This window comes from Temnothorax americanus, unplaced genomic scaffold (genome assembly GCF_048541705.1).
Source record: "Temnothorax americanus isolate GAGA-0224 unplaced genomic scaffold, ASM4854170v1 Scaffold52, whole genome shotgun sequence".
Taxonomy (NCBI): Eukaryota; Metazoa; Arthropoda; class Insecta; order Hymenoptera; family Formicidae; genus Temnothorax; species Temnothorax americanus.
The window spans coordinates 526,446-553,328 of NW_027509678.1; the positions used below are offsets into that span (position 1 = coordinate 526,446).

General features: G+C 37.0%; 1 protein-coding gene across 4 annotated transcripts in view; it reads right to left on the reverse strand.

The window, feature by feature from the left end:
* Positions 1-26,883, reverse strand: part of LOC143904446 (zwei Ig domain protein zig-8) — a 125,474-nt gene that overhangs the window by 21,231 nt on the left and 77,360 nt on the right. For 3 of the 4 annotated variants that reach the window (XM_077419147.1, XM_077419145.1, XM_077419148.1), the window contains 2 exons: positions 1,174-1,384; positions 730-784 (listed from right to left, as the gene is read on the reverse strand). In XM_077419147.1, coding sequence (XP_077275273.1) covers positions 730-784; positions 1,174-1,384 — 266 coding nt within the window. The remainder of the gene's footprint in view (positions 1-729; positions 785-1,173; positions 1,385-26,883) is intronic. The other variant, XM_077419146.1, reaches the window with a different exon arrangement.

Consider the following 26,883-nt stretch of genomic DNA (forward strand, 5'->3'; position numbering starts at 1 on the left):
TTTATACACACCCGCGCTCACCCGATTTGGCTAATGCTGATTACGCGGGAAATTAATTATGCAAGTCTGTGCAAAATATTATCGCTGATATCACAGACAGTGAAATAAGTTCAGCGCCAGTGAAATTAGAATCACAACAAAATGCAAATACGCACGGTACAGCCATATAAATGTCGATAATTAATTTCGATTGTTCGAAAATATGAGAGATTTAACTAGCAACACAAATCTTTTGAAGCAAAATTTACGCAGTTCAACAAATAGTAAATATGAATAAAACGGAGAGCTTGCTCTTTTTAAAAATTATATTTATGAGCGCGTATAAGAGCATTTGTAACGATCATGTAATACAACAATATAAAACAAAAATAATCTATTTTTGGTTATAATCGAATGGTATATTCATTGAAAATGAAGTATCTTTAGAAATTTCTACGTTTCAATCAAATAAATCGTATTTTTATCGTTTTATTTGACACAAAATTGAAACGCATGATTACGCACGATGTTCTATAGGTATAAGCTAACAAAATTTAGTTTCCCATTTTAAAACCTTTATCGCTATTACCGACGGTCTGTTCAGTGTTAGTAGGGAACGTTTCAGTCATGTCTTTAAATATACGACCGATTCGATCGGCATGGACTGGAACTAAAGGAACGTTACGCTTATATATGTCACAAACGCGCAAGCTAGAAATACGCATCACGTCTGCGAGGTATATATACTTACTTATACGTGTCTGCTGAGAATGCGGCTCGTCATAGCCCTCCGGTTTGTCCGGTTCTGGAAATACAAAAGCTTTCAATGATAAAATATTATCGTGTCATTACAAAGCAAAGAAAGAAAAATGCTATATAACTCAATCGTGAATTCTAACGTGATAAAAATAAAATTATTTTATTAACTTATTTTACCATTTGTGTGTATTATTTTATGCGGCAAGAAATAAGTTGTTTCGTTCTTTCAAGATATTCAATGTATTTTTGCTTTAATTCGACTCTTATGTGTTTGCATTACGTTGTTGCGTAAGAACATTTAAATTTCCGTAAAAGTTTAAATAAAGGTTGTGATTTTTATTTGTATAAAAACAAAAATGTCGAATTTTTCTGTCGTAAATCGTCATATGGGGAGGCAAACGTGAAGGACGAAATGTGAAGTGGAACGACAATCACCTCGCACAGAAAGCTGCACTGCATACATGATCTTCGGTTCCGTATTGACCTGGCACTCGTACTTGCCAGAATCCGTCTTCCTGGCGTTATCCAGCCTGAGAGTCCAGGCGTCGCTGCCTGGGGTGTGCTGGGGTCCGAATCGCGCATCCGAGCTGAACGAAAAATTTCCCGAAGTGAGGATATGGAGATCTCTGCTCCTCATCCAGGAAACCTTAAATAAAAAATGTGCAGGTTGCTAGAATGAAGAAAACATGGTCTCCGTGCTTCAGGTGAATTTTTTTTATTTAATCTTTTGGTCCTTCCTGTGTCGTTCGAATAATGTTATGAATAATGGAAGTGAACAAATAGTGCAGGTGCAGCATTAAAAACAATTATTTCTTAAATTAAGTTTACGAGTATATATAATAATGTTTAAGATTTAAATTGAATTAAAATGTATATATGATATAAACTTTTGACACAAGCATTTATACATATATTTAACTGAATGCAACCCGTTTTATTTTCATAACTTTCATAAATATATATTTTATTTCCTGCCATTCATTAATACTAAAAAAAAATGCAAACAATTTATATGTTCCAAATTCTATGTATACTATATCCAATTTCAATAAAAAAATTCGAAAATAATCTTTTCACTTGTGCGTGCAGAGATTTAAAAAAATTTAAACAATATTCTGGAAATGTTCAATACTACCGTGTTGGATTGTGTAATATTTCTGGTACACATGCGAGAAATTTTCGGGCAAATGAGAGTTCGAGGAATGTAAATCTATACTTTGTAAAAAAATTCTTCGTTGCAACAGTACGTATTAAAGATGCTGATATGGACGTGCATGCGATAATGGCGGCTCTCGGGGAGCGTAAAGTTGCCAGACTGCCATTGACGACGCTCATTTGTCAGGACGGTGTCATTTAGCCGATATGCGAGACCGCGAACGCCGACGACTGACGCGGTCTTAAAATCCGAGAAGTCTTACATGCACTCTAAATCAGCATATCCCCGCTGTGACTTATTTCTCCTTCGTTCCGCGACCACGTTATCCGAACGCGTAACGCGTCGTGTAATACATAATAATACATTACAACGTGACGATAATAAAGTTAATGAAGCAGAAGCGAGAACATGCGGCGCGAAGGGTGGTAACGCGACGATGGGCGTAATGGCGCTAATGGATGCTCGATTACTCGAGCGGCACGCAATTATTATTAATTATCATCGATACTGTATCAGTGATAGCGTTTTAGTGGTGTGGCCGGCATTCGCCTCCTCTCGTTTAAAAACTTTGCTCCATTGAAATATCTGTTCCATATAGTACTATAATAATAGATAAAAGTAGGCAATAAATGAATTTGGTCTTTTTTTTTCAAAATTCAGCTCTAATATTACACTTAAATAATTTTGGTTCAGTCTTAATCGTTATATTTCTGTACCAAATAATTAAATGGATTTAACAATCAGTTTTATAATGTACCTATATTGTACCTATATCTATTCATTATAATTTTGATAAAAATTCTAAGTTTTAGACGTTTATATTAGTTGCATAAATAGATGTTTACGCTAGTGACATAAAAAAACATCCATTTATATTAGAAGTACTGGAATATTTTTCAATACATATAATATTATTGACATTTTTGATTTGTTTGACTATATAATTCATATATGAATAATATTATAATATACATTTCCTATTTTTCATTATTTAAATAGAATTTTTAAACAGACAAACACATAACGAGTGAAGAGGACTTGAAGAAAATATACATTTTAAGCCAACTGCGAGCGTCAGATAATTCTTTCTGACTACTCATTCTCTTTCTCGTCCTTTCCTTCGTTATGTTAAAATATGGCACAATCTATTTTAAAAACATTACTAATACGAGTAAATCTCAAAACACCATCTGCAATTTTACTGATTAACATTCGTAAACATGTATACACAGCCCCAATGCAGCTAATCGCCACTATTTAAAGTATAAGTTAATCATCATTATAGCTTTTGCGGAAATAAATATACAAAATATTATTGCAAAACAGTCAATAATTTATTCGTTGTGGTAACGCTTAACTTTTCTATGTATCTAATTATAATAAAACTACAAAATATGTAAATTTATCTTGACTGTATAAAAAGACGGTTTAAAATAAAACAGCAAGAAATTCGCGTTTTCTTTCTTAAGCAAAATGAATGCAAAATGTAACATTCCAGTTATAAATTAAAATAAATATATCTATATAACTGGCATAAATGTCTTACTACAAATTAGTTTTCTTAACAAAAATGTTTAGCTGTCCATATAATAATTATCAAAAATTGCTATAACAATTTAAAATATTTGCTCTATTAGCACACCTTTTTTCTGCATGCTGCTTCGGATTCTGAAAAAAGTAACTGATATCGATTATTTTCTTTAACGTGAATTTTCTTATACATCCAGGTTCATTGAGCCTTCCTAATGGAATATTCAGTCTCAGCGGACTGAAGTCAAGGACGAACCGAAATTTTTGCGAGTGCAGCATCGCCAGAGCAAAAGGTGCAATCCGATGAATATGGTTACCGGACAGTGCTTATCTGATTCTCATATTTTTTGGCACTCGGCCGGCCAAACGGTCGGATATTAGATATCCGGTTATCGGCTGGTAGTCATTTCCGGTCTATACCCAGTTACCATTTTCCCATTGGCTATTCCGCGAGGATGCCTCACCGTGTATTAGCTTCATCGATGAACGCCTGAGAATAAACGATGCGCCTGATGATTTGTTGCCATTCCGGTGTATCAAAAAATGGTTATCGATTCGTCGCCGCAAAAACGTGAGACATCCGCCGTCACATCAGCTTAGAGCGGATTTTGATAACGTTATAAGTATAATGATAGGGATTACGAGCGCGGCTAATTTTCAGCTTAATCTTGTACACTTGAAGTTTTTGAGATCCGGATCGAAGGATATTTATGGCGATACAGAAATGTATTGCAGAATATATTTATCATGCAATTATGTATATATTTGTGTACTTGTGTAATTATAAATTTAAATCTTCGATCTTCGAAACGATTATTTTTGCATTATTAGATATAATTAGGTGTACAAATAAGTCTCCGCCGTTTTACAATAGATGGCCCCACCAGGAGGTTATGGTTGAAATTGTCAGATGTAAAGTGTTATATCGTAAGGTTGGACATCTGGCAACACCATAAACTTGACATAGTATCAGACTGTATCGGCATCACATAATTCTTTTCGTGCGAAAATGTCGATTTTTGAGCCGAATAAGCGTCATTTGCGGAAACTTTTGATTTATTTATTTAATTTGAAGAAATCTGCAGCTGAGGCGCATCGATTGCTTGTAGAAGCATAGAAGTTGTCGTGAGTGGTTTCAAAAGTTTAAGAACGGTGATTTTGACGTCGAGAACAAAGAACGTAGCGGAAGGCCGAAAGTGTACGAAGACACGGAATTGGAAGCATTATTGGAGGAAGATTCGTGCCAAACGCAAAAAGAACTTGCACTTACATTAGGAGTGACTCAACAAGCAATTTCACATCGTTTAAAATCGTTGGGAATGATTTTTTTTTTATAAAAAACGGCGGAAACTTATTTGTACTGCTAATAATTCTCACAGTGACTTCGTAATCTTAATTTCAAGATCAAAAACTCAAGTAAGTCAATTCTAACAAAGTCTATTCCAAGAAAGTCTATTCTCTAAGAGAAACGCACTTAAAATACTCTTAGGACGCATTCTCCTATTTAGTTTCCTCTTATTCGAGGAATTAAATCGTGCGGACTTTTTTTTCTTCGATTCATCACTAACAGTGCCGTCGAACACAATCGAGAATGTCCCATCGACGTGACATCGAGACTACGAGAAAGTCCAATAATCTGGACGACAAAAAAAGAAGGCAGCGGCGGGCGCGTAGTCTCGAATATTCCGTCGGCGTGGCTGTGGGACTCGAGATTTATCGTCGTTATTAAAACAAGCGCGGTGATACACGAGCGATCTCTGGTCGGGCGAACGTAGACATTATTCAAAGGGGAACAAAAGAAGTCTAGATTAATCGGTAATTAAATCGACGGCGGAATACCGCGGTACACTGATACGCGCGCGCACCCGCGACTTGCTTCTCCCCGATTTTATCGGCCTGATTCGTGGGTTGATGCATTTGATGTATTTGATCATCATCGGTCCCGTGTGTGCGCCGCACAGTTTTAATGGGGCGTCTCGTTCTAATAAAAATAATCCGATACGTACACTTTAGTGTATCATTATAAATCTTTGCGTATCTACGATCGTGAAAAAAAAAATCTGAAACATGCGAGAGACAAGTAGAGAGATCAAACTCGTTAATATATACATACACCGTCGAGGATAATCGATGCAAACAATATTTTTGTATTGAATAATGTATTAAATGCCCTATTTCTTCAAATTGCTCTCGTTTCTAAAGAAGCACGTTCTAGCCAAATCGCAGTCGTTCCTGATGAATACAAAGCAAGTAACAGATTGTACGACACGTACATGTAATGTAATGTATGCTTATATATACGTAAGCGACATTGTAAGGAATAAGCAAATCTATAATTAACTAAAGGTTTCTCACGTTGAATACGCAAACGCGTAATGATTCCGGCAAACGCAGAATCGGTAAAGGACGCGCCGACGAGCAGGATTTATGCGTAACGTGCTCTTGTGCGACGCATAGAAGCATAAATTATTGCTAAGAATTTGATTATATGCGGATGCAACATATATATGCGTCAGATTAAACAATTATTCAAACAAAAAGTGAATTTGCCCGCGTCGTGCAAATATGTCGCCTACAGAGATTCATGTGTTTAAATTTCATTACAGTTGGAAATGATCGCGTAAGAATTGACCTCCATCCTTCTTTCATGTATGACAATTGTTAGTTGACTATAATCGGCAGTAAGAGCTAATTTATGAATTTTCATGTTTCAACGTCGGTAAACATTTATGTTATTAATGAGATAAATTTCAGACTTTCGAAGAACATAGACATTACGCGCGATTTCACGCTTACAACTCGTAATTTATTATACATATATAGAATCATATGTTTCAATAAATAGCAAGTTATCCCCTTGGATGTCAATAATTTTGTAACAATAAAATTTCATATTTGGCAAAGGTATTAAAAGTGATCGCATTTCATTGTAGTAGAGCTGAAAAGAATCGGTTTAGCATGACGGAATATAATTTTGTCCCCAGCAAAAATTATCGTTAATTATTGTAAGCCTTGATAGATTTAAAAATATTTATATAGCTACGAATTTCCTATAAAAAGATATATATATTTCCAACAATTTTCATACATGATAAAATTAATACAAATCTCACATCAGATCGTATAGACTATATATATATATATATATATATATATATATATATATACATATATACAATATAGCAGATTATAATAATCTCATTTAAATCTCGATCAGACTTTCTGCTCCGGGGAGGGAAAATACCTCCAAGACCACAGAGGAATCCGCTCTTAGCGGAATCCACAACTACATAATGCAGCGTCGTGAGGAAAGGTTGGTTTGGCAATAACATTAGAGCGAGAGGGATTCCACCATGCGGCACAACACGTTATACGGCACGTTGCAGCGGGGGTGTTTCGGTGTATCATGGCATTTGGTCGTACGCCAGTGTGCCCGAATATACCTAGGATGGCCCAAAATAGAACTGGCTTTGAGGTCGCGAAAGAGGAAGAAGCGAAAACGATGACGGGGGGAGGAAAGGAGAGGACGCGGCCGGGGAGTCGGGGGATGGAGACGCCACGGCTGTTGAGGAACGTCTTGGATACGAGGAGGGAGACAAAGGACGGCAATAGAGAGCCGGCATAACCGCTTTCATCTGCTGCGTCGGCACCATCCCGGATAAAAATGCAACGGGCTCCTGATCCTGGTCGTTCCAACATTTCGCCGTACCTTACGAGCGTCCCCGCGCCGCCGCCGCGGCTCGACCGGAATTTTCCGCAGGATGGCACCTTATGCACGTCGTTCCACCACACTCGGCTACCTTCCGCGGAGAGAAAACCAGCCGCGCGTACTTTGCTCATGGCTTTATACATTAGGTGTTGTACGCCATCAATAACGCGGCCGAAGCGTTCCTCCAATTGAAATCCGACATGGGAAAACTTTAGAATGCACTTTCTGTTATTTATTTCTTGGCACGAATGCGTTATTGTTCATTCTATATGTGCCCCGATATCGAAGAGCTTTTTTTCTATATATACGCGTGAAAAGTATTCCTTTCTTTTAGATTATAGATTTTAAAATATTAAGATAAGTTATCCTATTATATTACATTCTTTTATCTACATATTATTTGCGTTTTTTCTACTAAGCCCGTTACTTTAAATCACTTTTATCTGAATTGGGATTTGTGTGTTTCCTTTCCAAATATTACCGCTTGCGAGAAGCTGCCTTTTACACATTTAATAGAAAAAAATAGTACTCGATTATCCAATATCTTGAAAAAATACATCTTACCCAAGATCTATCTCATATTTCGTAAGTTAAATTATATTGCTCTCAATCTTGTTTTCCCAAATGTTGTAACCGCTGTAAAATTAAATTATTAAAAATTCAAGATTCCTAATTATTAATTCCATAATTCTTACTTTCTAATTCTTTTCAACAATCAAATTTTCATGGTCAACAATTCAACGAAAGAAGGGTTGATAAAAGAGTCTATCTAAACGAAGATCTCGACGCCCTGTAAGTGTGCCGAGATTTCGTCTACCGGTCGTCGTGCGAATCGGACCGGTTCTCACAGCCGATCGTCCGACATCGTTTACTCTCCCGTTTACCCGACGAATCACGACGCGACAGTCCTGGATGTGCTTTTGCTCTTTCAGCTCTAGATGGGTGCAGGTGTCCGGGGGAATGGCGAAAGTACGTCGATGGAAGCACAATGAATTAAGGGAGTTCTTCGCTCGCTCGGAGAGTCGAGGAAAGTCACGAGTAGTCGAGCGAAAAGAACGGCGAGAATGGAATTGGGAGGAAGAGCTCGGGCGCTCGGCACCGAAAAAAAGTCCTCGATGGCGCCATCGAATCAATGTTCCTCAGGTAAATTATTTACTCCCGCTTCCGCATCGACGATAAGAATCGCGGGCGTCGTCTTACCACTGCACCGCGAGGGACGACGACGACGGTGTCCCTTCGGTTCGATAAAGCCGACTCAGCGCTCTCGGATTTACATCTGGCTAAAGTTGTTCGGCAAGTGCGATCGTGAGATTGACAACCTTTGTGATCCTTCGTTGCTACTTTCCAGCTAGCTGAGTTCCTCGTTGCGATTCCTCTTCGCGGAATAGAATCGCATGATTAACGGCGATGAAATTTTCCCTCTGACAGTTATCGTCGTTGTCATCGCGATTAGATAGTTCGCATTTTGCCATACCGCGAGGATAGATAGCGCAATTTCTTGAAGAGATGGAAAAGACGAAAATTCACCACTTTAATTTTGAATTTTTAGAACATTGGAATAAAACTTTTCCATTAATCATCGTTATCCGCACTTTTATAATCTAAACTTTTGTTAAAAAATAGATGTCTTTTAATAATTTATAGCAGTTACATGCATTTCGGTAAGTTTTAGGCGCAGCCTTCCGCGACGATCGAGAAGTTGAAAAATTTACGGACCCCCACGCACAACTTTGCGCCGCGTAATCCTCTTCGACATTCGAACCGTGTGCCATTTCCGCTCGGCGGAACAATTTTTACACTCGCGCCGGCCAGTTTCTACCTTTTTCGATAAACGTAATCGGATTAAAAAACGGACGGTGTGCATTTTTCCTATCTCTACGCGGATAAAAAAATGTCACTGCGGAAGTAATGTTTGCAGGCAAAGGGTTTGATCAGGAAGCTTCGCGGTGCTAAATTTTACACCTGTAAGGATGGCACTTTTCCTTTAGGGAAACGACGACGTCTATTGGGAACATCGATTCTTTGCGAACAGCAAGTGTTACTAAGCGTAATACAATTTTTTAATTAGTTTGTGATTTTTACGGTTATAGCAGAAATAAAGTTATTTATTTTCTCGTAATTGTAGCTTTTTACGTGTATTTTAGATAATTTACAATGTTCAACGCTTATTTTTATAAATTTGCAATAAATTCTTTACAGTTATTTAGATACTTATAGCATCAAAGTTAAATCGGATCGATTTAATTAGGGAGAATTTAATGTTCCAACAATAACTGTGTTTTAAGTCCGACAAAGAATCGGCGCGCAGTTTACTAATTGTAAGTTGGAATAAGTAAGTAATAAGTATAAATATACATACACATAGAAATAGTATTAGACTACTAAGATCCAAAACCATAAATGGCATTTTACTCTAATTTGATTGTATATTATCATAACGGTCTTATTTCTCTTATATTGCTTATTTTTATGTTCTGGCTAAAAATCTATAATTTAAAAAATGAGTATGTGATAATTAAAGAATAAAAGATAATCAGATCATTTTGTTGATAATTGAATTTATCAGTAGTTAAATTCGACTTAAATTATGACGCCAATTTCTATTTGTTTCATTTGCGTATTTTACATTCTTCATTTTAATGCAGACAAATTTGAAACTTTATAAACGTTAGAACTTAATTACTTAAGAGTTAATGTGCATTCAACTTTAGGAAGATTAGATACTTTGTTTTCCGAGCATGAAGAAAGTTTACCTCGAAGTAAAATCAACGTTAATAAAACATTACCCTTGGAATAAAAGATTGTTATCTTCTGTTAAGACGTAAGAAGCACATAAAGTTCCACGCAATTTTGTATGCCTTAATTTTAACAGCTCTTATAAAAATAAGCGGAACGCGAACACACATCTATTCACTAATAAATACTCGCATACACACATTTGAAGTTCTAAAATTGTATTATCACTTTTAAATGTTATTAAATAACTTTGAAGCTCTAGTCGAATGTGATCTTATAGTCTGGTTAAATACTCAAATCACGTATTCCAACGTTGGAGAGTTTTCATGTTAATCGACAAGCAATCTCTAAATGTCATACTTTCTTCGTGACGGCATTATGGATTCTGCACATGCGGTTCTGATCTCGGTTCTGATCTAAACTAATCGACGACCAACAGTGGTCTCGGGTCACCGGGCTTTCATCGATTGCCTTTATTGCGTTACACGTTGCGCCAACCGTGGCAGTATAATGCCATTCGATTATCCATGTGCCTCTGACACTCCGCGTAAATTAAAATCCGGTTTGTTCCGGGGTCCGCCCACTCCGACAACGACGACGACTCGGAGATGCAAGTGCGGGAACTGGGTCAGAGGGAAACAAAAGCCCCGCGCGATGTTCTATCTTCTTCGCGTCTGCAGAAGGCGCGATCGATCGCCGAATGCGTGAGACCGACCAATCAACCGTTGGGGAACATTTTTGTTTTATTGATACTACCTAGCTTTTATTTGAAACTCGCGCTGTAGTGCCACTGTAAAACTAATGGAATCTAGATTTCTCCTAAAGGCACTCCCGCATACCCATATCCACATGCACGGTCGAAAGATCAAAAATCGATTCGATTTGTAATAAATAAAATCGCGTTCTTTTTCGTTGCCAAACGCATTTGATCGAAATCACATATATGTATCTTATAAAGGCTTTAAAATTCACGTGACGCAATGCAATGCATTTTATAACGGCAAAAAATATCTCTTGTAATTATAATACTGTATAATATATACATAATAATAATATGCACGTACACTTGGCACTGCCCTGTCTCTTGATACTTTTAATTATAATATTATTTGTACTATATACATATAAATTTTCATATAAATATAATTTCGATAAATAAACTTCCATTCAAATTCACGGAAAAGAGCAAAGACATTGATTTTCATGCAGAACTTTCCGTCGTCTGTCCGCAGGAGAGCCTCTAATTTTCAGATGTAGGCCAAGGAGATTCTTTCTTTTCCTTTGTGCCCAATGTGCGACCTCCTGCTCGACCTTTGAAAGTGCTCCGAACACCCCCGAACAGTCCAATTATTTTTCACCATTATCTGTACGCTGCCTCTCTTCGCGGACGTTCGACATCCTTAGAGTTTGCTCGCCTCCTTATACATAGCCGCAGGAAGAAAGCCGACCAGACATACACGAAGGCTGAAATTCGTCGTCGGTTTTGTCGCATTTCCTATTGTGCGATACAAAAGGACGGTCGACTAACTGGATCACGGATGCATCGGGTCTCTGCGCGCTCGTCTGAGAATGCAAAGGTACAATTTGGTACTCACAGTACGTAATTTGGTTAGTCGCGATCGTTCAGTGGAAATGTCAGGACTAAATAGATAAGGTGACCGTGGAAATAGTAGTGTTAATCTCGTAACATCGGATTGACAGAGAATCGAGATGTACGCTGACTCTCTTCAGAAACGCGCAGAACGAAAGTGTTACCGTTAAAACATATTTTAACTTTAGCTGGTCTCACTTATTTTCGAGTCTTTATGGATTATTCTTAATTATCCCGCTCGATTTTATCGCATTGCCATTTTCATTCTAATTAATATTTTTAAGCTTTTGATGTACGAATTGGAACTTAGAAGTACAGAGTCTGCAGAATAAGATGTTTATGATAATATCAGGTCAAGAAAATGATTCTAGTTTGAACCGAAAATTATGTTATTATGTGAAAACTAGAAAACTGAAAAACGTTCAGCGGTCCACTGGACCGAACTAAGATTAAGAATAAGAAACGTTCCTGAAACTTATTAATCGCGCATAATCGCGAGAAACGGCTGCAATAACCGCACTACCGCGTAGTTGCGCGAGAAAAAGTTAAATAATCGAGACTTGCGAGCGTTCGGGAACGCTCCGGTGTTTAAAGCGCTTGATACGCGGCGCATCTCTACGGCCGATGAAAAGAGTTTATCGCGAATTGTGCAAAAGAGCGTGAAGCTCGTTATTATCGCGCTCGCAATCCGAGAATACGAGCAAAATACGAGATGCCGAGGTTCTCTCCGGCTCCGCGGCTTCGCGAGGATAGTCACTCACTCTCGTTCGGAGAAAGGAAAGAAGATACAAGAGCCGCTTTGGTGACACGGATACAACACGATGCAACCTCGTCTTGGATCGCTCGCGATCGAGGGAGGAGGATAGGAATCTCTGACGGTCGACGTTGTTTCTTAGTAAACTAACTTCATTAGAACATCAAAGATGTCTGGGTGGGGCGCCAGCGGTGGCTGCGGAGACGGCAGATCGAAACAAAAAAAAGAGAAAAAAAGGAGAAAATCTTATACGACTCGCGGTGAACGGACGCGGTGAAAACGCGCGCGCGGACTGCAAAAGTAATCAAATTGAGAAAATAGGATAGAGAGCGCCAACCGGATTTCTACATAAAAATTCAATTGTGGGACAATTTAAATTTCGCCTCCTGTGTGTGCGGCCCATTTATCCGGTGCGCCGTTGAAAATGTTCGTAATTCAATTAGATGTCGGAGCAGAACTTACAAAGCAAGCAACTCGCAAGAAACAAATTGCAGAGATCCGGGACGGGACATTTGTGAGAAAGCGAGATAAAATCGCCGCGCGGGGCAACCGCGGCGGCGCGAAGTCCCGGAAAGTATACCGAGGCACGAGGAAGTTTTTGAGACGACGAAAGAAGGTATTATAATATACGTTCTCGCGGAGAGAGGCGAAAGAAATGGGAGAGAGAAACAAAGAGAGCGAGAGAGAGTGAGACATGTAACGGTGAGAGAAGAGCGCGGCGCACGGATAATTACGCTATTGTGCGAGACGACGATGACGTGCGCGAGAGCACGCACGACACGACACGACACGACACGACACGACACGACACGACACGACGCACGGAACACGCGTGCTCGGCGTACGATAATGCTCGACGCTCTCGCATCTAACGATGCCAGCCGCGCACAAAGAGGCGCAAAGCGAGGCGAAGAGTTTGCTGTCGCGGCGCGGCGGGAACGTCGCGCGTCGCGCAGAGAGAGAAAGCATGCAGCCCGGGCGCGCGGGTGGTTTCAGCGGCTGAACGGAGCCGTTGGTGTATAGTTCCCCAGTCGGGCAAATGGAGAACACAAGGGAACCACGCGCGCCATCCTCATCCCTGCCCCCATCCGCGAGAGCGAGTTCTACGTTTCGCATACTGATGAGCGAACACTTGGGCGACCGCGCGCGCGATACGCGTTTCCTTTCTCGGTCGTCTCCTTGTCATTTTCCGAGTTCCGCTTTGAGTTCGGCTCTAACGCCGCTTGAGGCTGTGTGTGTGCTCGTCTCCCCGCCATTTTCCGGGACGTGCTGGAAAACAGGCGATCGCGCCAGTAATGTCAATTTCCTCCTGAAGACAGTCGTCTTCGCGTGGCAATATGATAAGCGATTTAGCCGAATAATACTTACGAAGAATAAACAACGCGGATACGTAAAATGTTAGAATAATAAAGCAAAGAGATTCACAAATTATGCATAAATCCTTTGAAAGGCGGTTGCTTTTGTGTATCAAATTTATAGGATAAAAATTATTTCATGTCGTGTTTCGAAATTAAATTTATACAAATAATTTCACTATATCTGTGCATGAATTCTTCATCGAATATATTTCAGTTTTACATTTTGGCTTCTATATTTTACCTATATAGAATTGTGCATGCGATTAACAACATCATTTTTTCAAAGCGTTACATAATTAATCTATGTTTTATAGTTATGATATATTCTAAATAATTTGTTATTTTGTATCGATTAATAGCATAACTGAATAAAAACAGGAGCATTCTCGATTCCACTTATTCAGTTATCAAAGAAATATAGTTCCATAGTTACACGAAGCGAAGTCAGATATTCAGGAAACGTTAACGACAATGCGGGGACTTGGATATATGTATAGCGAGCTCAAGTCGTTTCATCACGTTGTCCTTTCTTCGCGCCGCGCGGTAAGCCGCATATCGCGAGAAGTCGAATGCGCGCTGTTTACGTAATCTCTGCGCGGAAAGTTGCAACTGTAAAAATATCGCGGCGGATCGCTGTTGAAAATAAAGGTAAAAATGTCGGTGGTATAAAACGTTGCACGCGCTATGTTGGAACGCTTCCAATCGTTCGGTGAACAGCCGCGTGTAAATCCGAATTTGCCAGAGGCCATTATCTCACGGCGCGGGCGGCGCGGCGCGGCGGGGCGAAGAAGGAGGTCTCGCCAGTTCGTAAGCAATGAAACGTGCATTAGGTCAAAGATCCTCGGTTTTTGAGGGATATAATTCTTCCTGCGCTCCTGCCTTTCTGTCAACGCTCCGTGGAGCGTCCTGACTAAAACATCCATAAATCGCTGTCCGGTGGAAGTACTTCCGCTTTCGAAAATCGCTGCTTCGGTGAATGATATATAGACAGGTCGATTTCAAAAAATTAAAGTTTTTTAAAGAAAATGGAGGAAAGAAAAGGAGGAAGTAAGGAAAAGTAGAAACTTTATAGCTATAATTTCAATCATTTTGAAGCGAAATATGTAGGCAAAAATGTTACAGTACATCAATATTATATATTTTTTAATTTATGCAATTTTCAATTTTTGCAAAAAATTGTCTTTGCAAAGATTTTATAATATTATTATACTACGCGGTATATTGCATAAAATATGAGAAAATTAATATTCTCGACAAATTAGGTAATGCACTAACAATAAGTTAATTAAGATTTCAAAACAAAATTTCTTTGATTTAAAATATTTATTAGAAAATTATATAGTCACCTTTTAATCCTTATTTGTTTCATTAATTATTTCACGTTTTTTTTCTTTTATTGTATCAATTATATTATATTATGCAATTTAAAAGTACTTTTGGGGTTTTACTTTTACAAAGCCAAACATTCCTATAAAGTGGTTGAAAAATCTACTTTAATTAAAACTGTTTTCCTCCAGTATCGTTTTAACGCCAGAGTTTTTTTACTGGCTATGTATGTAGCATGTGAAATGCGCTTCTATCAAAAAAGTACTTGGACGAGTATTAACAAATTTATACAGTTGGTATATATTTCCGTTAAATTGAATGAAAATGTCTCATTTTACTTATTCGAAAAACTTCGTTTTTCCGCGTTGAATGCGGCAAGATTAAATAAATTTTTTTAAAAAAAGATATTATTTTCTCTAATTAATTGTAATGAATTTTTTATTACAGACATATTTTATTCACATTCCTCTGCTTGCCCGCATTTCATATTTCTATATATCTATTTATCGATTAAAGTAATAGTAAAATTAAAGACTTTAATAGAATGGCATTAAAACATATACTATTTAAATGTCGACTCTCGTTATGTGATATTTGAATTGAAACAAATCCCTATTAAAGATACTCTTGTTGAGCTTACACAGATTTGTTGTGAACTTAAAAGGGGTTATAGATAAAAAAAAAAGAGAAAAAAATCTTTTCTTTGGTTTAAAAAACAGATATCGATCGCTCGGTGGTCCCAACGACCCATAAATGCTTTTAATGTCAGATATCCGATTGAACGACAAAACTTTACAAGGCCGAAAAATTCCGCGTGCTCCAAAAATAATTGAAAAACGAGCAGGCGTTTTATATCGCTGATGCGTGACATCGTGTTAAAAAAATCGTGTGCAACGTAGCAACTCCTGGGGCGACGCGATAACAATTACATTTGAAAAAACAGCGATCGCTTCCCCTATAAAAAAAAGGATGAAAAGAGGAAGAAGCATTCACGCTTTGGCGCCGTTAATACTTTTAGCGCAATCACAAAACTAAGTGTCGCGGGTCAATTGTAAATTTTTATTAGCCACGTTTTTAGCATTATTTCCGATAGAACAAGTCATAATTTTTTGTAATCGTTGGTGATTTTACGATTAATTGCTCGATTATAATATTAAATGGTTGATAAAACTATAATCGTCTTTCTAAAAAATTCGTATAAAAAATTATAATCATCAATATTTTTGAAATAAATGTATAGTATTACGCGCGCACGTAGGGGAGAGTGGGCACCCTTGAACCACGTTTTTTCAAATTATATTAAAAATGATTTTTAATAACTTCATTATAATATAAATATAAGACTATTCGATGTTTAGTATAATAAACTTTGTTTGTAAATGATTTAAGAAGTAAATTTTCAAAAATATTTTGCAAAAATAATGATATTTCGAAATGCTGCGTTTTTCACAGTGGACCAAAAGCGTGGGGTCGATTGAGCCATAGCGTAGGGTACACTGTGACATGTAATGTAAAAGGTAGGGTATTCTGTGACACATAGAAGAGATCTAAATGAAAACTGAAAACAAAGCCTCACAGCGACTCGATTACATGTGATCTGTAACTAAAGGCTGAAAAAAAGAGAAAATAAGCGTATAGTTCTGTAAGCGTGGCACAGAGGATCCCATCAACCTGCGTCACATTGGACCCCACTGAACATTGGTATTATTTATCGTAAATATTTCAGATACAAAACAATTAAACGTTTTTGTACGCACTTTGGTATTGAACCTAGATCCCGACGAACGTCTTATGATTTTTTTTTTAACTGTAGAATCCTTAGAAATCCATACATATCAAAAAGTTGTATGACAAGTAAAAATTTACTTTGCAAGGCTCCAATTACATATCTGCCTTTAACTAAGGTATATATGCTTATTTCGGCATAATTTTTTGATGGAAGTTATATGTTTTGAAAACGAAAGTTTTCATACCCACTGTTACTATTTTGCAGAACGTTAATACAGAAAACTCGCACTGTCACATTGGACCCCGTGGCTCAAGGGAGCCCACTCTCCCCTACATATATATATATATATATATATATATATATATATATATAAGTATAATAACGTAATAAATGATAACTTTGCCGATATATTAGCTTAATTGTAATATGTTCAAAATGAGAATATAACAGATATTATATACGTATAATCTATATATGTTCACATCGAAGCAAATTATTGAACATTAACTATTTTAATTAATATAAAGCATAGCTTTTTTGCTGTTTGAAGTGAAAAACGATTGAAATCCTTATTAATTAACTAATTATTGCATATTTTACATTATAAATATCGACCACATTTATGCTACTGAAAAAGAGAGCAAATGGTACTCACATTTTCGATAATTATTCAAATATCGCCGATTTTAATTATAATATTGAATTTTTTTAACTATGTTAATCACATATATCTTTTTTATGCGTGATTATTACCTACATTTATATTCGGCAGCGTTTATTAATTCATATAAATTGTATTAACTTTATTTTTAAATTAATTTTTTAATTAATAATTTACATAGTGCTTATTTTTATCCTTCTAAATCCAACATCTTGACAGACGTGTGGTGACATGTTTGGAATGACACTTTAATGGATCCCACCATCAAGCACGGCGGTCGCCCGCCTAACAGTATCCCGCCATCGTGACCTGATAGCTGCACCTCGTACAGCGGTCTCCATATCAGCGTGGAGAAGCTGCCCGATGGCGTCCGTCCATCGGCAGGGAGACCTCCCTCTTCTTCGCTTCCCATCCGGTTTACCCTGCACAATTAGCTTCTCCATATTGTCGCTTCTTGTGATGTGCCCGAAAAATTTCAATATGCGAGAGTATACCAGACTCGACAGCCGTTGCCTAGGCTTTATCTCAGTGAGGATGGAGATGTTGGTCCTCCGCGCCGTCCAGGGTATTCTGAGCATTCTCCTCCAGCACCACATTTCGAATGCGTCTACCCGACGGCGGTCAGTCGCGCGTAGTGTCCACGTTTCGGCCGCATAACCAAACACAGAAAAGACAAGCGCATGGACCAAGTTGATCTTGGTGCCGCGCGTTATATTACTGTTCTTCCACACAGGTGTGAGTTGGGACATGGCGGTTCTACCCAGCTGTATTCTTCGGCGTATCTCGGCTTCACAGCATCCTCTGTTGTTGATAACGGCGCCCACGAAGTGATCCACTACCTCGTATTCGCCCACCGAATTATTTTTATACGTAGCAAAAAATCCTCTATACTATCATTTTTATTTCAATTCGAATAGACATATACTCTCTTAACATCTAATAAATGTTTGCGTAGATTGCGTTAATTGTAGTGATATGTTTAGGCGCGTCAATCGAGATCCTCAGAGTGGCATTAATTATTATAGGGTTGCCAAATTCCCTGGCTAAGTCCAGTAAACCTGACTTAGGACAACTTCGCTCGACATTTAAAATTTAAGCGAATAAGCTTCAAACTCGGCTTAAGCAGGAGCCATTTAGCATACGTAATTTGGTAATAGCTTAGCTATTTTAACACTTAACGCTATCGACTCCGGAGATGATCAAGAAAGCGGATTACTCGAGCTGATAACCGTTTACATAGTTCATGAAATATCTGATCTGTCGAGCGCGGTTTCATAATTATACAATATTCGTAGCTGCTTGGTGTAGTAAATTCGAATAATTAATTTTTGATATTATAATAGTTTGAGAAGACTAAAAATTTTACATCTTCTTTCGAAATAATTTATAAATTGTATAAAATTGTATAAAATTGATATAAATAAAACTCGCGTTTTTTTCATTCTGATATCGTTATATAAAATAATGTGATGCTAAAAACGATAATAAATTTTCAAATTTTACTTTTTGCATACATTTTAGTATCTAATAACTAGAATGTTGTTGAGATAATGTGAAATTATACGAACGTAAAACAAGGAAAAATAAACACTAAAAGAAAAGAGATAATCGCGAAAAGAGAAATAAATTCACCGTTGATTTCTACTTGTAATTTTATTAAAAATTAGCCATTCTTTTCAAATAAGCTTTGTACATTCTTCCATAGTAACCTCAATGGGTTAATTAATGCATTTTACTTCGGAGACATATATGCAGAATGTCGGAAATAAAGACATTACGAATAAAGAATATTCTGAACTTATAAAACCGACATCCCTCCGTCTCGCAGGTCTAACAATGCCTTTAGCTAATCCGCTTTAATTATAATACGCTCGAGTACAAACGATAGTCTCGGGATAGATTTTATAACTTTCAAGTCAGTGCTTTTATCCTGCTTGAGGACGTTCTCTCGTCCTTATACTAGAGAAAATCGATTTTCTTAGGATTTTCTTGAAACTGTGAATATACGTTAATTTAGGTGTGCTTTATGCGTGGTATAAATTTCAGTACCTCTTCCGGTATAAAAAATCAAGATACTGAGCCTCAAAGTTTCAACTTTTACTATAATGAAAAGGTTTTCCAGGCCAAACGGTAAGAGATACGAGGTTATTGGCCAAGAGGACCAAAGTTGCTCCTCTCGTCGAGTTCTATAAGGAAAAAATGCCAGAACTAAAAAATTAAACTTTAAAATTTTTTTTTAAACTTTGAGGCTCAGTATCTTTATTTTTTATACCGGAAGAGGTACTTAAATTTATACCACGCATAAAGCACATCTAAATTAACGTATATTTACAGTTTCAAAAAAATTCTAAGAAAATCGATTATTTTTAGTATAAGGACGAGGGAACGTCTTTAAGCAAATCTGCAAATTCTCAACTATCTATAGGAATAAATTACGATAACAGACATGCATAACATTTGAGACGTTATGTTTATTTCGATTCGTCGAATTCGTCGATCGATGTTTTTCTATTCAACCGTACATAAATATGTTCTATAATTATGCAATAGAAATATTTTAGAAATATCGTTTAAATAATTATAATTGATAATAAAAATATTTTATAAATATCTTGAATATATTATAATTAAGCTAATATATCGGCAAAATGTGGTTTTATAGCGCTAGAAAATGTTTGCGACTTAAAATGCAAGTCATTTCTCGAAGACTTCATATATAAAACCGCGGTGTCTACAAAATTCTGTATGTTCAACCCTTTATTTACTATACGAAGTGCACTGGCAGATACCGGCGGTTTATCGTCTTTGTCCACGGATGATACACGGACGGGGCATTCCTGCGAGGAGAATTTTTCCGCAGCTTTCGCCTTATTTCTTAAAGTTGTCGAAAGCGCGTGCTTCTGAAGCATATCCGTTCGACCGCGGGGGGCGGCGACCTTTCACATCGCTTGGCCACGGCGGAAGAGTTACCGGCGTGCAACGTGCTATACGCGCGGCATATTCGATGTAAAAGTACTTCTCCCAAGGCTCGTTTGCTCGGCGTCGAAGTTCCAAACGAGTTGCCTTTGAAATCTAACTCGCGCGCTTTGCTCGCTAAGGCAAAACGGCTCGCGCGCGAGTTACCCGCGCCTCCGCGGCAAACGAGCCTGCGAATGCATCGATATCGGTAAATTTAATGAACAAAAAAAGTTTGTTGAAAATGTTCGATATTTATTGGCAGTTAACGAACAACCGGCTTGGAATGCAGATCGCTTGACCCGTGGCTAAAAATGTATAGACGAATTTAATCATGTGCAAAATTATTTATCAAAGATAGAGCTGACACGTACGCTAACGATCAATTACAAGTTTTCATCCGTCATTAACAAAATATTCTAGAATATTCGTATAGATTTTTCTAATAATACATACAATTCGTATAGGTCTATGTACGTCTTAAGACAATGCGTTTGTCTTCCAAAATTTTCTCATATACAGCAAGAAAACAGAAGACTGTAAAACAATAATCTAAACGAAAAAGGTGCGGACGTCGGAGAAGGAATGACCGGCGAGAGAAGAAACACAGAAAGGTTTTGCTGCAGTAGAAATTCATTTCACTTTTCCCAGGTTTTTTTTTTATTCACCCCCGAGAAATCCAGGATCATTTGAAATCAACCCACGGTCCTTTCCTCCTTCCTACGTTCTTCACAGTATATAGTATATCGCGAGGAAAGAAATCTCGGTAGTGGACAGCCGTATCCCCGCCTGGTACCAAGCTCATCGTCCGCAACCCCTTCTCCCTTGCGCCTCGCCATCCTCCGTCTAGCTCGACGTGCAACAACCCCGACGTCGTTGATCGAGTTTTCATCCCCGGTTTCCTGCTTCCTCCGCCGCGATGGCAAGCGGACCGCCAAGTCGCCACCCTTGGAAGTTTCACCAGCTCCTGCTGATTTTTATTCGAGCCACACCGGCTTCGTTTATAACTTCGTTCCTTTCGTGCGGTCGTCGCGATATGCTATCGATCCGCCGATGTACCTGAGGCATTTGACTTTAGTCCTCCTGTGAAAGCTCATAATGTGAGTTTTCTCCTCACCTCTTTTCTTTTCCACAGTCTAGCAGCTTCAAAGCTAGTCATAGATTGACGGTAGACATTATATATACATGCACTTATTATGACAAACATATATAGATATGGGAGAATGTATATTGTGTACATATTTTTGCCAAGTTACGATCTTGCACAGTTCGATGGGAAATGTTACATATTTAATCTACTGGCGCGGGGAGTTTTAATCCACTTACGAAGACCGTTTTCTCCTCGTTTCCAGAAGCCTCGCTTCATATTTCGCGCAACAATAGAGAATCGCCATACTCCATAGTTTCCAGCCGCTTCTGTACATTATCCCGCAGTGGCGGCGATGGCGTCGTAGTAGTTATACGCGATTCATTGTTATACGCCGTTACTTGGCAAGCAAGAAAGGGTCGCCTGGAGATTCCAGCCAGGCAGCCGACGTGGAGCGTCGTCCTATAATTCGACGCGCATGCGGGCGTCGTCGAGAATCGGAATTACCATAACGACATACATATATGTAGTAGAATCGCTGGGATCCCCAGGAAGATCCTTTTACTGCCCGGAATCGTGAATTTCGCGTGACCTTGAGAGGACCGAAAAGAAGGCATCGGATTTGGCGGTTGTATGTGTGTGTACTTGTGTAGGGTGGATTTTATGTTGCAAGTTATTGCGCGCTTGCAAGTAACTTGAGGGTTTATAAATTGTTTAGATATAGTTTCTCTTGAGTATTTTTACGAAACCTATACACTTCGGGTCTCGTATTACTCTCTGAAAAATTTAATATTAAGTTAATATTAATATTATTATATCTTCTGTTTTTCAACAGCTTAGATCGATGTTTTGCATAAATTATATTATACTGCGATGCATTTGTAAAACGCAATAAAATCAATACATTTTAATTTTTTTTCTATAATTCACGGTTCTTACTTTTTATCATAATTATTTAAAGTATTATTTTTATTAACAATCAGTATAACAACATAGTATTACAAGGTTTAAATTTTAATTTGTTAAATATTTAAAGTACTTAATTCCACTTTTAGTTATTGTCCTACTTTAGAAATTTCAAAAGTCGGCAACTCCTATATTTATCACACGTAGTATATAGGAATTAAGTTATATAATATCAAGAGACACGGTGTGTAGTGTCTCGCGCCATCAAGTACGCGCGGAGCGAGACCGACCGTGACTTTTTTACGCGACGCGACGAGTTGCGAGTACTCGAGATCTGATTACGAATCACAACGGTCTGTACAGTAACTATATAGTTAGTCAAACTATTATAGGTAGGCAAATGTCAAAAGAGTGCAGGTCAAAAGAGAGTCATAAACAAGATTTCTGGTACAATTAATGTAGAAAACAAATGTTAAAAACAGAAAAAAATAATAATAAACAAATAATATTAAAAATACGAAAAAATGAAAATTATGTGGGATCATTATATATATGTTATCAAATATTTTTTTAATATAGTAAAAAATCCTGTATAGTATAATAATAATTCTCAAAAATCATCAAAATGAATTTTTACAATATTGTATTATAAGGAAGAATTCACGGTATTCTTATTTATAATATTTATAAAATTACAATCATGTAATATTGTAATATAAAGAATACTCTCTGCGAATATTAACGTCTTACTAATTTTCATTCGTTATACATATAGATTTCTATAAAAATGTTTAATTCAAATTGTTTTTGCGAATTGTGTATTTTACTTTTCTCTATTTTTAATAAGGAAAAGGAGAAATTGAATCAGCAACGGTTACTTATTTGTGCGGACGGTTTACGTCAAAAGAAGTTAGTCGGAAGACAGTATGCGGTTAGGAGGAATACCCGCCAATTTCTCTTTTTGACCCGCAATTTTTCACTTCACTCCCATCATCCACGTTGATAAGTTTTCCCAGGAAGACCGTAAAATAAAATGGATGGAACCGAGAGCTCTGGCGTTACTGTTCAGTTTTTTCCTCGATTGGCTCGGTGGAAGCCAGAGAAACAAGACCGGGATGAAAAAATACACGAGAAATTCGGCGGTTTGTCAAAGACGATCAAGAATTTCGAATCAACATAATTGAAACATTCGTATAATGGTGAAGCGTGGCTGTAAAAGCATGCAGTTTCTTTTCTTCTTGTAATTTCTTCTTATCTGTCTTATCCGTCCCTCCAGACGGCATGCGAAAGAGGAAAAAAAGTTTTATAGAGGCAATTAAATGCGCGATAAGTACCAATTTAAATACTGGCAGAAGATATTTGAAACAAAGATCGGTCGCGGAAGGAAACGGCGAAATGGGAAAAGCGAAAGAAAACCTGTGCGATTTATATGGCCGATTTTTACGCCGTATTACGCACGGTTAGATCTTCGAAGACCGCAAGAAATTCTCAATTCCGGGCAGGAATCTTCCAAGGATTGTAACGATGCTCGTACATATATGAATGCGCTACAGCGTTTCTGGCCTTCGAACGTGCGCGCGATGCTGTCGCGTTTTGCTTTCAAATATCCAAAACTAAGGATCATTTGCTATCATACTTTTCTGATAACGCTCAAAATAAGAAAATTTTTACATTTGATATAAAAATATTATCTCATAGTAAATTTAAAAAAATTAATAGTTTTTAATATTGTTAAAGATAACTGTTGTAAAAACGACTGATATAATTATACTTATCTATATGTGTGTAAATATATACGAATGTACATATAGAAAAATAATGCTACTTTTTCTTTCATAATATCGATATAGTAGTTTATGACTCGATTGGAAATAGTCAATATGATAGATAAGAAAATAAAGAAAAACTAAAATCTCTCTCTCTCTCTCTCTCGCTCTCTCTCTCTCATCCCAAGTATTCGTGACAAAACTGATACACAATTTTAAGTTAATATAAGAGTGTTCGTCGATATTGACACATCATTCATATTTTTCCCAAAAATTTTTTATAAAAAAGCTAACTAAACTTGGTTGTACAAAACAATAGTTATAAAAATAACAAATTAAATTGACACTTAATTAAAATATTAACGTCTTGCAATAGAAATATTTTGGAAGGAAGGTAATTGTACAATTATTTTATCAATTAATTTAAAATATCACATTTTCTAAGTTATTCTCTCATTATTTCCGTTACGGAAATATTCGAAATGTTGTATTATTTGTTAGAGAAATACAAATTCAATTATTTATAAAACTATAGAGTATTGGATTAGAGATCGTATCTAGGCTTTTACTTCAGGTACATGAGTTTGGTATGCCTTTCTTCTACTAGCGAACACATTCATTTAAGGTACCTTAATCTAGTCCATCGTTAATGAAAAGCTCCGCTAATAAAGCACCATTATCTAGCCCGGGAGCGAATTATCGGATTACTTCTCTATGTTCAATAATTTCTCGACGTTGAAGATTGTACCACCGGTATTCGCGTCCGATTGTGTGAGTATCTACGTCCGTCTCGCTGTTTACGATCTAGCTAAATGTCTCGAAGTAAGATTAGTTAGACTAATAAAATAAAGCAAATTCCATGAGCAAATAAATTCATTTGCGCATACATATACATATATACAATGAAAGTGAGGAATTCTTCCAATATCTGTACATATATCGTTTAGCAAATATCTGATAATTTACACGTATCATGAACATACAAATTTATAGCTCAAATTTGGAGCGTTCTTGGAGCAAAAATTAAAAATTTTGCTAATTATCAAAAAGGATTATAAAAGACTTACTTATAAAAAAATAATAAAATTATAACAAAAACGTGTGATTATTTCAGATTAAACGGAGCACTTTCGGATTTTGGTAATACTTAGGTAATACTAGGTAATACTTGGAGAGCTCCTTTCTCACAGATTTCGCTGAATTTAGGCTTAATCGACGCGTTTTTGCACAAAACGAACGAATCTGGCAGAAAAGTCCCGCTCTGCCCCGCGAAGCGAGATATTATATAACTGTTAAAGTTGACGACTATCAGGTTATGAAACCTGTCATACCGATGAATCATATTACTGTGTTTCGTTAATCTCAACGCTTAATATCTGTAACAGAAATAATTTGTTAAAACGTCGATTAAGCCTAAATTCAGCGAAATCGGTGAGGAGGGAGCTCTCCTTAAGTATTACCCAGATTTTGACTTATTAACAAATTTTCTTTTATTGTCATGGACCTTAAAGATTGTCCTTGCACAATCGTTAGGAATTTTTCATGCATATATGCAAATACGCGCAAGTACTCTGGATTAAACGGAGCACTTCCGGACCTCGACTATTAATAAACTATTATTTTTCTAACGTAATGGATTTTGCAGATTATCCTCGCACTTGTATATTTTACCAAATTACAAGAATTAGTGTTTTCATACAGATTTTATTTTGTGTTTTCCTGTATCTTTTGTTATTTGTTTAATAATTTTAAGTTGGTTTTTTATTATAATTTTAGGGTTTTTTATATTAACATATTTCTCTTTATAATCCTTTTTAATTATAAGGCAATTTTTTACTTTTTCTTCAAAAACGCTCTAAACTTCAACTATACATATCATACAAACTTATGACTTTTAATGAATATATTTATAAAACATAATTTTTCCATATCTTAATTTCTTATAATAATTCATTTTAATGCAAATGTTTGAACAAATATTAACAATATTAATGAATAGAAATTTTATCGTCTATCGGTAGAAATTGGTATAATGTTAAAGACTAGGAATCAGATTCACCAGTTCGGATTCAACAGTCCTAAACGTTAAACGCAATTTATAACTCTGAGATTAAACGTGTACAGCGCGTTTAAACGTCTTTCGGATCGCAATTATGTTCGTTCGAATTCGATCGAATTAACGGCGGCGCCCGCAGGAACGCGAATATCGGCAAAGTTTACCACGATTGCGTTTATTAGTCAGAAATTCAAGGCAAGCGGCTTATTCTCGCGTCCTTCCTGGCGAATATTCGGGTATACGACATAACACGAGATGCTCGAGGCACATTCAACGAATACTAAAGCCATACTCGGGGAAACTATACCTCTCTTCGCGAGATTAGGAGTGCAACTAGTCGTATAGTTGATTCTGGAGACGTTATAACGGCGCGGCTCCTTAAGACATCGCGCGCCAGCAATGGCGCTAAATCTTGCATATAACGAGCTATTATTATGTGAAACACTTATATATATCATGTTCAATGTAATTATGTTATATCTCTTAATGCAATGAGTATGATCAATTTTTCAAGTTTTTTACGGGCTTTTGCATTTCGAGAACGATTTTAACTAGCTACGTTAACTTAGGAAGTAAAATGTAATTTTAAGTGCGTGAATAAAGGATACAAATTTTAGCAGCTTGTATACTCACAATCCCGAACGTAAAGAATAAAATTATATGAAATAAATGTTATCAGGATGCGCACTCGATTATTCTCAATTGTTTATCGCAATATAAATTTGAATGGAATTGATGTTGTGGCAGAGTTTTGAATTAGGAGCTTTGTAAACCGGAGAAATCTGATCCATTCAAACTACACAATATCTATTTTGATGTTCGTCT